General features: G+C 44.8%; 1 protein-coding gene across 1 annotated transcript in view; it reads right to left on the bottom strand.

Moving 5' to 3' along the window:
• GAD2 (glutamate decarboxylase 2) overlaps positions 1–16,145 on the bottom strand; it is a 67,362-nt gene that overhangs the window by 45,373 nt on the left and 5,844 nt on the right. The window contains exons 5-7 of the mRNA XM_007445868.1: positions 14,572–14,662; positions 13,941–14,053; positions 9,955–10,070 (exon numbers count right to left, since the gene is read on the bottom strand). Of these exons, the coding sequence (XP_007445930.1) occupies positions 9,955–10,070; positions 13,941–14,053; positions 14,572–14,662 (320 nt within the window). The remainder of the gene's footprint in view (positions 1–9,954; positions 10,071–13,940; positions 14,054–14,571; positions 14,663–16,145) is intronic.

Below are 16,145 nucleotides of genomic sequence, written 5' to 3'. Positions count from 1 at the left end.
CTCCCAATTATTGGCCTGTCCTGCAGCAAGCAGACTGAGCTTGGATTTGGTAACATGTGTACCATAAACTTTTACTAATGATGACTTCGGTGATTCATTGGTTTTGTTTCTGTTTTTATCCTTCCTGAACTTTTTTTTTTCCTTTTTTTTTTCTTTTTTTGCGATATGTGGGCCTCTCACTGTCGTGGCCTCTCCCGTTGCCGGACGCGCAAGCTCAGCGCCCATGGCTCACGGGCCCAGCCGCTCCGCGGCACGTGGGATCCTCCCGGACCGGGGCACGAACCCGTATCCCCTGCATCGGCAGGCGGACTCTCAACCACTGCGCCACCAGGGAGGCCCCTTCCTGAACTTTTGACAGCACTAAACAGCTAGACGGCCCCCCGGGGGTAAGTAAGAGATCTGGTGCACCCAGTCGATGCGAGGAAGTACTCTTGTCTGGTCTTTAATGAGGAAGAATGGGGATTCTCAAATGAGGAGCAATCACCTCGGATAATGGATCACCATGCCAAATGCCGCACATTTAAAGGAAAAACACTTGCCGGAACGGGAAGCTTCAAGATGGGGAACAAAGGAATGAAAAAGAAAATCAGGTACCAAACAGTGAGTTTGTTTACATTTTCAGGAGAGGGAGCAGGGAAATAGCTAAATGTTATCCATAAATAGCCAGGGACCTAAGAGAGAAGGCACTTGAGTGGAAAAGAAAAAGACACTTCCGAGTGACGAAGAACGTGGAGACGGCTTAAATGGCAGGACTCCCTGTGCTGGTGAGAACATGTGAGGAGAATCATTCTTACTCCTTGGCACCATGTTTAATGGAACCACTTGTTGATAAATCAGAGCAGAGGGCAGCGTCCTGGAGGCTGAGGACCCTGGGAACCAGGTATCTAGAGAGAGCTCAGAGGATGCTTGGTCACAAGCAGAGGGGGTTAGGGACACGTGGCATGGCAGGTTCACACCTGAAGGGCTGTGCCAGGATGGGGGTAGACGCTCCGGGTGACTTCAGAAGGTAAAACCATGAACACGAATTGGAAGCTACAAGGATTCTGTCGCATCCCCAAATCATCAGGGCTCTTGTAATGATCAGTTGTTCATCAATGGAAGGGCTGGGGGATGAGTTAACAAAGAGCCCCCTCCCCCCACCCTGATTCTGGAAAAAAAAAAACATAGACCCCTGATAGAATCTAGTGGTTACTTAGGACTAAATCATATTTCTATTCAAGGGTAACAGACATTAAAACCCATATGATTTTTATTTTACATTAAATGAAAAACTCAAGGTTGAAGATTAATTTCTCCATCTTTTAAAAAATATAAGTAATCTTGATATGGGCTACATAATTCAGCTGATGTTTTAACTGGGTGCAATTAAATATGGGATTTTACAGTTATAGAATAATTGTAATTTTAAAAGAAGCAAGCTTTGGGGCTTGACTGGGATGAGATTATCCAGAGTAAGAAGGTGTGAGAATGAGAGCCCATCCCACCCATCCCCATGACTGGAGAATATGCCTAGGGATCTTTCTTCTTTAATGGGGACAATAAATGTCTCCCGTCTTTAGGCATGGTGGGAGAGTAAGGGGAATGGGAGAAAGCTCTGAGACAAAGCATTTCAGCCTCTTGCCATGCCGATTTCTCCTCCTCTATTACAACTGAGATAAGCACTTTAAAAGCTGCCTTAATTCTTTCAAGCCATTGTTGGTCACATCCAGATATTTAACCGAGGCTCAGCTTCAGCTGCCTTGTGGGCCGCAGGGTTTCAGGGAAAGCGTCTGAGGCTCCGGGGACACAAAGATGATCAAGACGGCCCTCAGCAGCCAGCCGTCGCCCCTACCTCATCTACCTCTTCCTCTCCCCTCTTGCTCTCTACCTGGTGGTAGTGGCCTTCCTGGTCTTTTGTGAGCTTTGCTAAATTTGTTCTTGCCTCTGGACCTTTTTACTTGCTGTTGCACTTCTTAGAAAACCCTTCCCTCATCTATGCATGTGGCTCCCAGCCTCATTTGATGCAGGTCTCTGCTATACATCACCTCCACAGACACCTTTCACGACCAGGTTGCAAAATAGCCCATTACCATGCCACTCTCTTGTCACCACCTGACATGAGAGTAGATATTTATTAGTCTACTGTGTTTCACCTACTAGGATAGGCTGCACGAGGGTGGAGACTTTGTTGAAATAGTTAACAAGCATCTGTTGAACTTGACCATGTGCGCAGAGAAGTTCAGGGAAATATCCACTATTTGCTGCCATAAATCTCTGGCCACAATGTTGACGTGTGGCTTTGGTGACTGGGGCCAGATGATGGTGGGCTAAATGGACCCCAATGCCTCTTATCTATGGCCTGTCCTAAAAGCACATCCAAGTGGCTATATGTATATGTATAGCTGATTCACTTTGCTGTACACCTGCGACTAACACAAGACTGTAAATCAACTCTACTCCCAAAAAAAATTTTTTAAAAGAAATTGTTCTATGGATATTTGCATAGTCACTTATGGTGGTAATAATTATAATAAAGGGTAATAGTTGAAACAACAACAACAAAAATAAAATAAAATAAAAGCATGTTCAGAGGTCTTCTTGGCACCCACCCCAGACAGCCTCCCATGGGGTCCTTCCCAAGCAGGAAGCAGTTGTAGGCCCTTCTAACCAGACGAGCTGCTTGGGGGAAAGAAAGAAAGAAGCCACCCAAAGACTTCAAACAAAGAAAAAGGACACACTAGGCTGGAATACTCAGCTCCTAACTCTCTGACAGTCCATGAAACCTTTACCTCTTAGCTCTAAGGCCTATCGATCATCCTTGGATTTGATCCTTTGGTACCAACAGCCTTTCCCTTTGTGGGTGGAGTGAATGGCACGTGTGTGTAGGAACACAGAACACAGGCGGATGGATTACGCATCATTATACCTCATGGATGCCCAGCAAGGAAATCTTGAAGTCCAACCTATGAAAGAGCCAGAATCTGCTCCTTTGACCTCTCCCCATACCCTGGAGCCCCTCCTCCATCATCGATGACGGGACCAACAGTCTTTCCCTGTCCTCCTATTTCTCCACACCCCTTCCCGACACCCCCTAGTTTGCCTCCTATACTGTCTCAGAGAAGCTGGTAGCTCTTGTTCTTGCTTCTGCTCATCAAATGGTCTAAAAGGGCACCCTGCTTTTGAAAGCATCTGATGTACAGAGAAGCTTGTACTCTGGGAGACCGCCTCATTCATTTCTAATGATCATGATTTGGAGGGCAGGGGATTGCCCGCCACGTTCTTAGAGACTCCGTGTGAGTCACAGGTGATATGGATCTGCACACAAGGCATTTCTGTGAAACTGCTACCTTATTATTTTTCCTCAAAGCTATAGTTTAAAGTTACCCCAGCGTGAGTTTGTGCCCTAAGTATATTTTAAAAGAAAGGAATGGTGTGCACCAGGATTAAGTAGACCCAACGGGCATGTGTGGTGACAGACATGAACACCAGCACTAAGCATGTATGCAGTCACATGAAAGCAATTATTTCCATGATTTTAGGATCCTGAGAAGAGGGAAATGAACATGTGTAGTGGAAAGAGGTCATTTGGCATGGAAACAACCTAAATGTCCATCAACAGATGAATGAATAAAGAAGATGTGGTACATAAAAACAATGGAACATTAGCCATAAAAAAAAAAAAAATGAAATAATGCCACCTGCAGCAACATGGATGGACCTAGAGATTATCACACTAAGTGAAGTAAGTCAGACAGATACCGTATGGTATCACTTATATGTGGAATCTAAAATATGACACAAATGAACTTATCTATGACATAGAAACAGACTCACAGACAGAGAACAGATTTGTGGTTACCAAGGAGGGGAAGGTGGGGAGGGATGGACTGGGACTTAGGAATTAGCAGAAGCAAACTATTACATAGAGAATGGATAAACAACAAGGTCCTACTGTATAGCACAGGGAACTATATTCAATATCCTGTGATAAACCAGAATGGAAAAGAATATGAAGTAGATTATATATATAACGGAATCGCTTTGCTGTAGAGCAGAAATTAACACAACATTGTAAATCAACTAGACGTCAATTTAAAAAATTTAAAAAAATAAAGCAAGAGGTCATTTGAGATAAAATGACCTGGCTCTAGTTAGCCAAGTTATTCTCTCGTTCTGAACCACTGTTTGCTCAGCTGCAAGGATGAATCCCTCTCTTGTTGGTGTGAGAAGTGTAGCTACTGCATGGGAAGGACCTACAGGTCGCCCAGCATCAACAGATGCTCACAAAGTTGTGGCCCTTCCAATTCTCCAGCCTCACGCCTAATGTGATGCCATCCTCAGGTCTCTCTGGGTACCTTGAGCAGAATTTTGTTAATTAATTAAACAAAATTAAATTTAAATTACATGTTAATTCACTTTATGTCTTAAAATAAACAAACGCCATATTGGAGCATGTAAAAAAATCTCAAAATCATACAAGTAACAATAGAGAATCCAAACTCTCCCAAAGCTGTGAATCCTTGGGCATTGCTTCGTATTTTGGGAGAGGGGCCATTGTCCATCTTAAGAAAATAACTGGCCCCAAATATGCCTTCATCTTGCCTCCTGGAGACGTTCAGTTCTCTACCCATCGGGACACCAGTGGGTGGCTGGTTACAAGGGCAGTGTTAGCTGCCATTTGTGGAGTGTTTACTAAAGGCCAGGCACTGTATTATCTCACTTCATCCTCCCAACAACTACATGAGCTGGGTATTATAATCCCTGTTGTACAGATGAGGAAGAAATGAAGTAGGTAATCCAAAGTCACGTCCTGGAAAGTGGCAGAGCAGGGCCTATCATCATTTCTAGTTCATTCCAAAGCTTATGGGCTCCATCCACTAACTTGAAGAAAAATAGGTCCATCTAGTGACTCCCGACCTGGCACTTGGAGCAAAGGGACAGTCACCCACCCGATGAGGAATGTTACCTCAGGGGCACCTGGAGGGGTGACCGTCCTCTTCTTATTTGTCTCTCCTCTGACAGTACAATGCCTGCTCTTTGAGAATGTCTCCTCATTCCTTTGTCTCCTGTTGCAGTGAAAATACCCCCAGGAGAGGCAACACTTAGATTTTACAATCACATACATGGCTCTCAGGTTCTTTCCTAAGAGTAGGTTTTGATGGGATGGGGTAGAAGAGAAGATGACACAGGGGTGATGAGGACCCTACAAGGAAAAGGAGGGGGGAACGCAGAGGCGGAGGACGGGGTGCCAGGGGTGAAGTGAACCCGGTTCACTAGTTCACTTACTGAAAGTTCGGTCAGTGTTTCTGTCTGATGAGAAGCATGACATGGGAGCTTTTTCCGAGCTGCCTGGGTCACCATTTGTTCTTTGCTTTTGTTTTTAACAGAAAGGACGTCTATTTTTTGGAATTGAAACCCTCTCAAAAAGTGTGGTTATATGAAAACATATTTCTAAGGCAAATTATGAGAATCACCTCCCCATGGAAGTGGGCTGAGGTCACGAGGGGCCTCAGCAGAACACTGGTGACGGGTTCCAGGAGCCGTGGACCCGAGCTGAGCCTGGCGTGTTAAGAGTGGAATGAGTTAGTTATGGTGATTTGCCTGAAAGATCCCAGTGTCTGCTGTGGTTATAAGGAACATTTTTCCTAGATGCGATTATGCTGTTTCATTGAAGTTATTTCTGGAAGAGCTTGTGTCACATGAGGAAATAAGAGGAATTTGGAATTAAGCTCACGGTTGGGGCTTTCAGAAGGTTTAGAGAGACAGAGAGATGTGAATTACTGAGCTGGGATCTTAGCTTTCCTCTAAACCTCCTTTCAAGACAGGACCTAAAAGTCATCAGATTAATTTTTGCCAAGCTCTTCTATCGCTGAGTTTGATGAGATTCCAGCAAAGGATGAGTACTGAACCAGATAATCTATAAGATCCCTTCCAATTTTGTGATTCTACATTTTGGAGGAAAATCACCTTGGAGCTCCTAACTCATAAACGCTATCTCTTGTTTCAACTCAGTGATTTATGTTCTTCTGTTCTTCATCGCAATACTATTTGTTTGATTTAGTCCTATGTGAATTTCAAGAAAACTGTTTGATTCGGAAAAACAAACCCAGCTTGCCCTGCTTATCAGCTAGGGAAAGTTCTAGTGTGTTTTGGTGGCTGGAAAAGCGATGGGTAGCTTTGTGGGATGTGGCAGAGACAGAGTGAAGTGTCAGCTAGAAAACAAAAGATGACCCTTTGCTTTCTGAACATGTGAAGTTTCTGGCTGGGTGCTGGAGGATGACAGTTTCTCAACCCGATTTTCATCTCTATGGCGCTAACCACATCCAGTTATAAACTCTGTGCTCAGAATAGGAGAAAGGACAGTAACTGGACCTGGTTCAGTAGATGAGGAAATTGTGTTAGCGTTAGAATAACCAACATGAAGAAGACAGGATTTGAGAAAAGATGCTTCAAGAACAGCCAGCTAGAGTGGCGGTCAGGTCAGCCAGCCTAGGAGCTGAAAGAGCAGAGTCGGGACTGTTGGAAAACTGAGGCTCTAGAGCTGATGCTGCCATTGACTGGACACGAAACCTTGGGCAAGACATCTTCCACCTCTGGGGCCTGGCTTCCTCATCCATAAAACAAGGTGTTGTTGTTGTTTTCAAGTTACCTAATATTTACGTAGAGCTCCCTATGTCCCAGGCACTGAGGGAAGTGTTTTTTAAGGCTCTCATTTGATTCTCCAAAATTCTTGGGCCTTGGAAACTCTTCAAGAGCATAAAGAGAGACCGTAACCGGAGCAGCTCCTGCCTTGGCCATTGGCCTCCCCTCTCCCCACAGGATCCACACAGCAGCCCCCCCCCCATCACCCCTCTCCCTGAAGGTCAAGGGATTCAGGAAGGAAACCTCCACGCAGAGATGGAAACAGGCCTGGAGAAAAGGCATTTGAGAACTGACTTGGCAATTTTCTTTCTTTAGCCTGGGAAGATCTATTTCTGGGGCTGGTGGGAACGGTGACTGTGAAATCCGAAAAGACTAAGGAAAGATCTGGCCTGGCCTGAAGTAGAAGGAGCTGTGCTAAAGGATGAATAGGGTGGAATGGCCCTGAGGTCTGGAGCCCAGCAGCAACTAGACACGGGGGCTGTGCTACCTCTTAACTTGGAGCTTCAAGGCAGGACTCACTTTTAAGGGTCCAGAATGGTTTGGATCAAGTGCTCCAGGAGACATGGGAGTTCTTTAAATCAAGCTCTAAAAGCCCTTCCCAGCCCAACCTATGGGTATCAAGGAGGATTTTTTTGTGTGTGTGGGGGGGGGGCATGGAGAAGGAACAGTTTAGCATCACCTTCACGTAAAGAAAAAAGCTCTTGGTGGAAATCTGACTCGGGAAGGTATAAAATGTTAAAGCAATTGATGATCTGTGGTTTATAAAACTCTGTCGCTGTATCTTTTAATCTGGTTTCTGCACCGGTAGCTGGGGCAGGGCCTTCACTGGTCTGGGAGTCAGGAAATCTGCTTAATCCTGGCTCTACCTGCCTAGCTAACTGCAGCCTCTTCATTTAAGAAAAAATGCTGAGAACAATCTGTGTTCTGCCGGGCCCATAAGGTTGTTGTTGAATCAGATGAACTTGTGTCTATTAGAAGTTGGAAATGGTCCATAGCAATCAGATATAAGGTTTTGTACATTGGAAGGATAGTTCATCTGTCAAAATAATCCTTGAGTCAGAAACGATTGGTACTTTAGGTTCATAATTTTCAAATGTTCTTCCGTAATTATGGGCACAGATAGAAATACCAGAAGGAGGCGGGAGAATCGAATGGTTGCCGTTAGTCATTTCTTTCTGAATCACCTTTCTTTTCTTGGAAAATGGAGAAAGAGATCGAAGTTGACAATATCAAGGAACAAAGGCATAGCAAAATTATCCTCAGATCACATGACCTGGACTTTCTGAGCAACGCTGAGCGAACTTCCATCCAACTTGAGCCCGAGAGACTCGTGCAGAAATCAGAGAGCACAAGGAACTTGCTGGTAGGTCAACCTCATTTCAGGATGTGGAAACAGCACGGAAACCAAAGGAAGAAGATGCCAATATAAGATCACCTGGGCTTTTTAGTCTGAGAATACAGTAACATGTAACTATTTAGGGATCCAAATCCACTTTAGGAAAATCGTAATTGGAAGACAAATTACCTTATACTTTTCTACCCATGGAGAAACTGAGAAATTAGTTATCTCATGGTGGGGACCTAGGCTTGGTAGCATGAATGATGTGCCCCCCAAAGATGTTCACATCCTAATCCCTTAAACCTGTGACTCTGTTACCTTACATGGCAAAGGGGACTTTGCAGATGTGATGAAGGACCTTGAGATGAAAGATTATCCTGTGTTACCAGGGTATAATCACAAGAGAAAGAGGGAGACAGGAGAATCGGGGCCAGGGAAGGAGATGAAAGCAGAGGTCAGAGACGGGGGCGAGGGGACCGGAAGACCTGCTGCTGCTGGTTTTGAAGATGGAAGAAGTGGCCCTGACCCAAGGCAGGCAAGCAGCCTCTAGAAACTGGAAAGGCAATGGATGAAATGGATTCTCTCCTGCGATATCCAGAAGGAACACAGCCCTGCCTGACCCACTGCAGATTTCTGACCTCCGGAACGGCAGGATGATGAATTCATGTTGTTTTAAGCCGTGAAGTTTGTAGCAATTTGTTCCAGCAGCAATAGGAAAGTAAAACATCAGAGGCTGCTAAATTTGATGCCTATAAATCGAGGAAGGGCATTAAATTAAAATGCTATAACATGACTGAAAGCAAGATGCTAAAGATAAATCATTCGTTTCCTTTAATTCCATGGCTAGTGGAGTGGTTGTGAATTGTATTCACTGGCTTCCAATCGGTACTTGCCTTTTGTTTCCTTGTTATGAACTCACTCCACACACACACACACACACACACACACACACACACACACACACCACTTAAAATAGGAAAAAGAAAAGTTCTGTAGTAGATCTGAGTCCTTCCCCATCTCCTAGCTCCCCGGCCCTCAGAGTGCTTTTCAATCTCTGAGGCAACTGTTTCCTAGACTATAGGCTACCTTGAAGCAGATGTCGTGAAGGAACAATCTTAGGAATTACGCAGCAGGTGATGCTTACGAACACCTGTCAAGAACAGACTCTGGTTCCCTGCAGGTCACATGTGGCAGGACAGTTTGGAACCAAGACCTTGTTCAAACAGCTGCTCTGTGGCTTTGAACTTGCGTGCTGCATTGCCCTGGCACATGCGAGAAAGATGGTGGCTTGGCAGGCTAAAGCTGTTTGGCTTCATTTATGTGCACAGGATGGGCCATTTTTCCAGTGCCTAAGTGGTATAGTAGGAACGATGGCATTACCTCTTTAAAGGCCATGGAAGGAATGTGAAGCACCATTCCCTGGAGCACCAAACTCTCAGCGTCCTGCCCGGACAGCAGCCTGGCAGTAGACAGGAGCCTGTGCTTGGCTGACACAGATCCGGCCCAGAGATGAGATACGACAGTCACTAGACCATTTCTCTACAGTGATAAAACCTCTGGTTAAGTCAGCTGCAAAAGTGTCTCAAGGAACCAAGAGGATAGAATACCTGATCGGAACTTTATAACAGAAAGACTGTATCAACAGGATGCTTGGGAGTTTTCGGTTACATAGGCACAGCATTGATGATGCAATGAGTTCAGTTATTCTACCCTCTCTCCTCCTCCCATTGCCCCAGCATGTGACATTATTACAGAGAAGTGAGTAAAGGAATGAGGGGTAAAAGCATTCTGCTTTCTCTTTGGGCATTTTCTTGAATTTCAAAGACAAAGGAGCTCACCCCATTTTACCACCCAGCTGATCTCTCCCCTCATTCTCTCCCAAGAAGTATCTTCTGGAAAGAGAAACCATGGGGTAAAGTATTTCCAAATACCATCCCTTTAACCGGGGCTTTAAGGAATATAACCTTAAATTTGGAAAGAACGTTGACACCTACATGCTCAGACGTGAAGGCAATGAGCCTGGGGACCGCAGCCATCCCTTTCTCCTTGACCTCAGGGAACATCTTAAAGCGCGCAATCAGCATAGCGTACATGTTGGATATAGCGCCACCTAAAGGGCAGAGCAACAAGTTACCTCTTCTAGTCATTGTCAACGTCATCATTTCACATGCAAGCAACATTCCTTATTTCCATTAACCTAGAGTCCTCCTTGGACACAGGAGAATACCTTCTTACTGGCTGTCCTTTGAGTTGAATCCACAGACTCAAAGGCACTAGCTAAGAGGGTCCAGAGAAGGAGCATTTAGCCCAACTCTAGGATGGATGCCAGCCCTCCACACCCAACTCTGTCACTGGGGGACTGCAGTTGACTCCGCTCTTGCTAAGAGCCCTTTGAAGAGGCTTTTAAGAACTTAAAAAGTGTTGCCTTCCTTCTCCGCTTGACAGTGTGGTCATTCTGCATTAGGCCTGTGATAAACTTATATCCTCATGGAGAGGACATTTCATTTCAGCTCATGCAATGCCTTGCACTTGGACTGAGAAACCAGTTGCTATTAATGAGGTGGACTGTTAACAGTCCTTATAGGATGAGGATAAACATCCAAGCCCATCTCATCATATTCATCTGTTAATTCCCCCCAAATGGTTCTTCCGTCTCAATGACATCATTGAAATATAATTTTAATGCTTACAATTTCATAATTATAGGAAAATACACAACAAAGGGAATTTGAAGTCCATACTGAATTACTATTCACGTGTCATCCTAAGGTTGTCAAGGATTTCATACCATAAGATCTGTATCTTATAAGTAGAGTCTCATTTGACAAGCAAAGAAAAGTGAGCTTCTCCCCAGGATTGTTGGAAAGTTTAGGATTTTTGCTAACCAGGTAAAAGACAGATTGTTGCGAATGCACATGAATATGCTGGTGTGGGAGCTGTGAGACCACGAGGCAGAGTGAAGACACAGCGAGCCCCCCCAACCCACAGGGGGAGGCACCCGGGCTCTGCCATCACGTGAGTTCTCTTAGTTCCTTTCCCTTCTGGTGGCTGTGGAGGAGGGTTCTCTGTACCAAGCTGGATGGCCCACGCAGGGCCATGACTCTGCCTTGTCTCTGCCCTGGGCTCTGATGCAAGCAGGCAGCCTGGCAAACAGCAGTAGTCACCCACAGCCTGGCTTTGTCATCAGTCAGAATGAGGGCAATCCCTACCTCTTCTGGACCCCAGAGACATAGAACAAATAGAATCCAGGTCAAGCCTGCTCTGAGCAGGCACCTTGTCTAAAAGGCTGACTGTGCAGGATGCTGGTGGGCAAAGGACCAGCTTTTAGAGGAAGTTTCACTCTAGCTCGTGGTTTCTCCATCCTGGCACTCAGGGGTATTTCAGGCTGGATAATTCCTTATGGTGGGGCTTCCCTGGGCACCCCTGGCCTCTACCCACCAGATGCCAGTAGGACTACATGAGCCCCGCCCCCAAATGAGTTGTGCCAATCAAAAATTTCTCCAGAGACACTGCCAAATATCCCCTGGGGACAAAATAGCTCCCAGTTGAGAACCACTGCCCTAGTTCCTTTTAGAGAGGCTGAGGAGAAAGGAGAGGGGAAGAAAAAGGGGAAGATGGACACAGAGAGCGTGCACTTCCCAGGAAAACTGTCCAGGGAGTCCCACTCTGCTTCCCACTCTTTGTCTCACGGCTCAGTCATTCTCCATCTAAAGGTTCAGCCGTCCAGAGAGGGATGAAGAGGCTCCTGGGTCTCTGGACAGAGCAGACTGCGCTGTGTCACACAGGCAGGAGGACAGATGCATGAGCCCTACGTCCTCTTCTTTCCCAGGAATCTCCCAGAGAAAGGGTGCAAAAGCAAGACCCGAAACATTCTGAAAATCCTGTTAGATACGAAAAGGTTTGTGAATAAGTCAAGATTTCCCTGAGCGGTGACGTTCTCCAGTTCCCTCTGGGTCCCGGCTGAGGGTTACATCCTGTAAACAGATTTCTTCTAGAAGTCTCAAAGGACTTTCCATGAAGCATGTCGCCTCTGGCTGTTACAGATGGAGGTGTAAGGAAACTGGGCTGCGCTATATATTCAAGCACAGACCTAACTCTTCATGTCTAGTCCCAGGCAATGGGACTCTCAGGTCTCAGGCACATAGATGTGTGACTTCCCTTATGTCCACCCCTTAAATCATTAGACCCTTTCCCCAGGAATAAGGCTGGATGCTACCCAGAAAGGCATCCATTAACAAGTAAGGATGCTAGGATCCATCTCTCCTCTGTAACGCCTTGTAGAAAGCAGGGCAGAAACAGGTTGCTGATGACCTTTTCTTTTGTCCCCTCCCGATTTTGCAACGTCTACATTACACTGTAGCCTGGCATCTATGGCTTCCACCTTGGGGTCAGAGCATGTGGGTCTTCAGGATCTAAGGAAGGAGCCTCAGGATCAAATTCTAGTCTCTTCTACCTGATTATTCCCCACCATTGATGAGGGTGGCAGCCCTTAGTCCATATCTGGCTTAGCAGAACTGCCGAAGAGGAGTCTTTCTCTGGCTGTGTATTTTCTGGGGCAGGTGGGTGCCAAGACCAGCCAGGTAAGTTAGGCCTGGCCCAACCCCCCTTAGCCACCTTTTCCGGGGCCACAGAAGCAGCCGTTCTCTTCCCACTCTTGGGAACCATTAAAAGAGAGCCCAAGGTGCTCCTGGTTGCCTCAGGGCAGCTCGATCACACAACCGATCTTACAAGAGAAGGAAGAATAAAGGTAGAGACAACGTTGATCTCTGTACCCTACCTAGTTCCTCACAAAAAAACACCTTAAGAGCGTCAGTTCCAGTTAATGATGACAAACTTCCCTCAACTGGGGATGGTTTTCCAAAGGAACACTAAATACTCAGTTCCCTACAAAATAAAGCTAGCTTAAAATTCATCACGGCTGGTGTTCAATGACTTTAAATTTAAAAAGGCAAATTTTCCCTTTCATTTAACTAAAACATCTTCCTTCAGCACCTGAAAACATACGCTACAGCTTTAAAACCAGAAAATAAAATAGCCGATCTGAGCTTGTAGATAGAGCTGCTCAATTTAAGACGGCCCTGAGGCCACTGTTACTCATCAGCATTTCTTCCTCTGCCTTCTCTTCACTTTCTCTCTCCCTCTTCATCCCCTTGTGTTGGTAGATTTGCTGAAGAGGGATCCCGACTTGGCCTTTGCTCTGCCTGACACAGTGGCAGGTGTGGCTCTGGCCTCCCCAGTGGGGTGAGCCCTGGGGCAGTAACACCCATTCTGAAGACCCCTCTCTTGCCGCTGAGGAGGTGACAGTCTACACGCCAGCTTTCCTTTCCACGGGTCAGTGACTCTCTCTCTTCCCACTGCCTTCCTAACTTTTATTTCATCTCCGCATCAAACCAAGGTCACGCACACAGACCCAGGAACCAAAGGCAGGACTTTCTGTCTCAGGTTGATTTTCTTGGCTGGAAGAGTTGTAAATAACGGAGCTGAGAATGCAATGGCTGGTGATAAAAGGCAGGATGGGAAAGACTGGAAGATTGAATGACATCATAAAGAAGCAAAAGAATGAGAAACCTCTTGAAGAAATCGTCACCCTCTCTCTTAGCTCTAAGAAACTCCTCCTTCCACTGATGCTTGGGAGAGTGAAATTCCCTTATTCTATAATTCCCTTATTAGGAGTCTTTCCTCCTTTGTTCCACATGATCCATATCCTGTGTGTAGGATCACAGTAGAAGTACTGGGTTAATACCACTGCTGATTAGGCTTTTTTCGAACACAAATAATTAATATTCAAGCATGGTGTAGTTGGCTTGGAGGTGTGGTCAATGGTCACATGCACTTAATTACATTCATTCTTTTGATCAGTATATAGCCTATTTCATCTAATGCAGAAACACAGACTAGATATTTAATCATTTCTAGGTTCATAATAAGGCATGACATATCAGAAGAAAAAAACACAAAGGAAGGTTAAAATATCATATACCAGGAGAAAATATCCCATCGCCAGAGCCCCCAGGCCAGCCAATGATTTCTCTCATTTTCTTTAGCGTGACATATTCCAAAAGCACAAATACTGGAGCAATTTCATAGGTGAACCTGAAACGTAGTAATGGCCACATTTTATGTCCATAACTCAAAGGAATAATTCATCATTACAATATCTACAGAACAATTTACCATTATAGCACTGAGCGGAGAGAAAAATGTTTTGCTCGGTTTTCTATATTCCTAAAGTCAAGAGCTTCAATCATTGGCTTAATGAGCAAGGGTCATATATCACAGTGAATAAATATATTGCAGAGTAACATTATAACACTATCTAAAAGACAACATCCGGTCCCATTGCTCTCTCATATTATACATAATTATAAATCCAACATGCCCCAAAATGTCCCTTTGGTGTTTAGAACATGGTGTATAACTTTGATTGCATGAAAGATATATCAGGACTATCTTTTAAGCTAAAGTAAACATCTATACTTCTCTGAAGTTCGTCTCACTATTTTAGGGGCTACTTAATAAAAAGAGATTTTTCACATGAGAGGTAGAATAAAGATTATGGAATCTCATTAATAATTATCCTGGATTACACAAAAACACATTTAGCTACTTACATGTTAGTGTTTGCTGTTGATGTCAGCCAGTCTGCTGCTAATCCAACCATATCCAGTCCTGTAGAAAGTTGATTGAAATATCTGGGATGCCCTGAATTAGACAGAACACCAGAATCAGGATGAATCCAATGAAAATAAATGCTTCCGAAACACATGATTTCTCTAGATAAAGAACCTTGAAAGATCCTTCAGTAATTGGAAATGCATACTCAGAAACCCATCTCTCTCTCTCACTCACACACTCACACACACACACACACACACACACACACACACACACACACACACACACATCCCAAAGGAGCATTTCCTTTAATGAGAGAAACTGCTTTGGGTTTTGATATTTCTTAAAACACACACACTCTAAAAATCTTCCTTTAAACATACCCTATAAAAAAAATAATCGTGATTTGCAATGTGGACACTAGTTTATTTTCTAGCATTATTTCAATATATTTGCAAACTCAAATGCCGGTGCAATCCAAAGCTATTCAAAGACAGGCGACTTCTTGTTTACATTGTGCTGTTAAAAAATCCTTTTCCGTTGAAGTTGTCCTGGGAATCAGTCATGTACCATGACATCCGCCAGGCATGCTAACATCCATGGTAATATCAGTGACAAATGGCTGATGATCAGAAAAGACAAGGCAAAAATGAGAAAATAGGACACACTATTGAGTGGTTTGCCCTGGACTCAAAAGGTGATGACTGTCTAAAGATGGTATGAACAGACCTAATTGTCAATTCTTTTCTGTCTGAATATTCGATCATAAACAACAGAGCTCCTTCGTAGTTGCAATTCAAAATAAAGCTAAATACAGTCAACATCACTGTCTTGTCAACAAGATACATGAAGGTATAGTCAATGGACTGATCAGTCTATTAGCCACAGGCTTATCTAATTAACTTCTGGGTTCCTCTAAAACTCTCTAAAGGGGTGGACACGCAAACACTCCTGAGGCTATTTAAAATGTGATTGTAAAGATCTCATTAGAATTCCATTTCCCTGTCTTGCGCCACACAAGCCTATCTATAAATCTGTGATTTGTTTAGCAGCAAAAATTTTGGAAGATTAACAATTATGGAAATAGCCTCTGATAAAAAGGCATCTGCCACTTACTGGACGCCTGTCTGAAGCCTGGGTATGTGAGAGTCTCTCATGCCAGCATGGACAAAACAAGATAAAGGAAGGCAATGGGGAAAGCAGAGACAAAAGTCAACACAAAGCTTATCTCGGGACCAGGACCAGAGCGTTCTATTATCAGCCACGGGCATGTGGCCAGACCATGAGACCCCAAGAAAAGATAGGAGCTGGGAAAGAGCACATCTTAAAGAGACTGGGGTTTGGGCAGCTCTCGCTCATTCTCCGGCATTGTTTTACCTCCCTTTGGCCCTGCACGGTGCCCTTCAAGCTTTTTGCTCTGATGCTGACCCCGTCAGTCTACGCATCCACAGAAAGGGAAACAGGCTTCCTGCGTACTCCTCTCCGCCCCATTGCTCCCCGTTTCATTAGCGCTCACAGCTGAAATCATAGCTCTCTTCTCGCTCCTGAGGCCCCTTCATCCCTCTTTCCC

This window comes from Lipotes vexillifer, unplaced genomic scaffold (genome assembly GCF_000442215.2).
Source record: "Lipotes vexillifer unplaced genomic scaffold, Lipotes_vexillifer_v1.1 scaffold738, whole genome shotgun sequence".
Lineage (NCBI taxonomy): Eukaryota > Metazoa > Chordata > Mammalia > Artiodactyla > Lipotidae > Lipotes > Lipotes vexillifer.
This window is presented reverse-complemented; position numbering and strand designations above follow the sequence as displayed.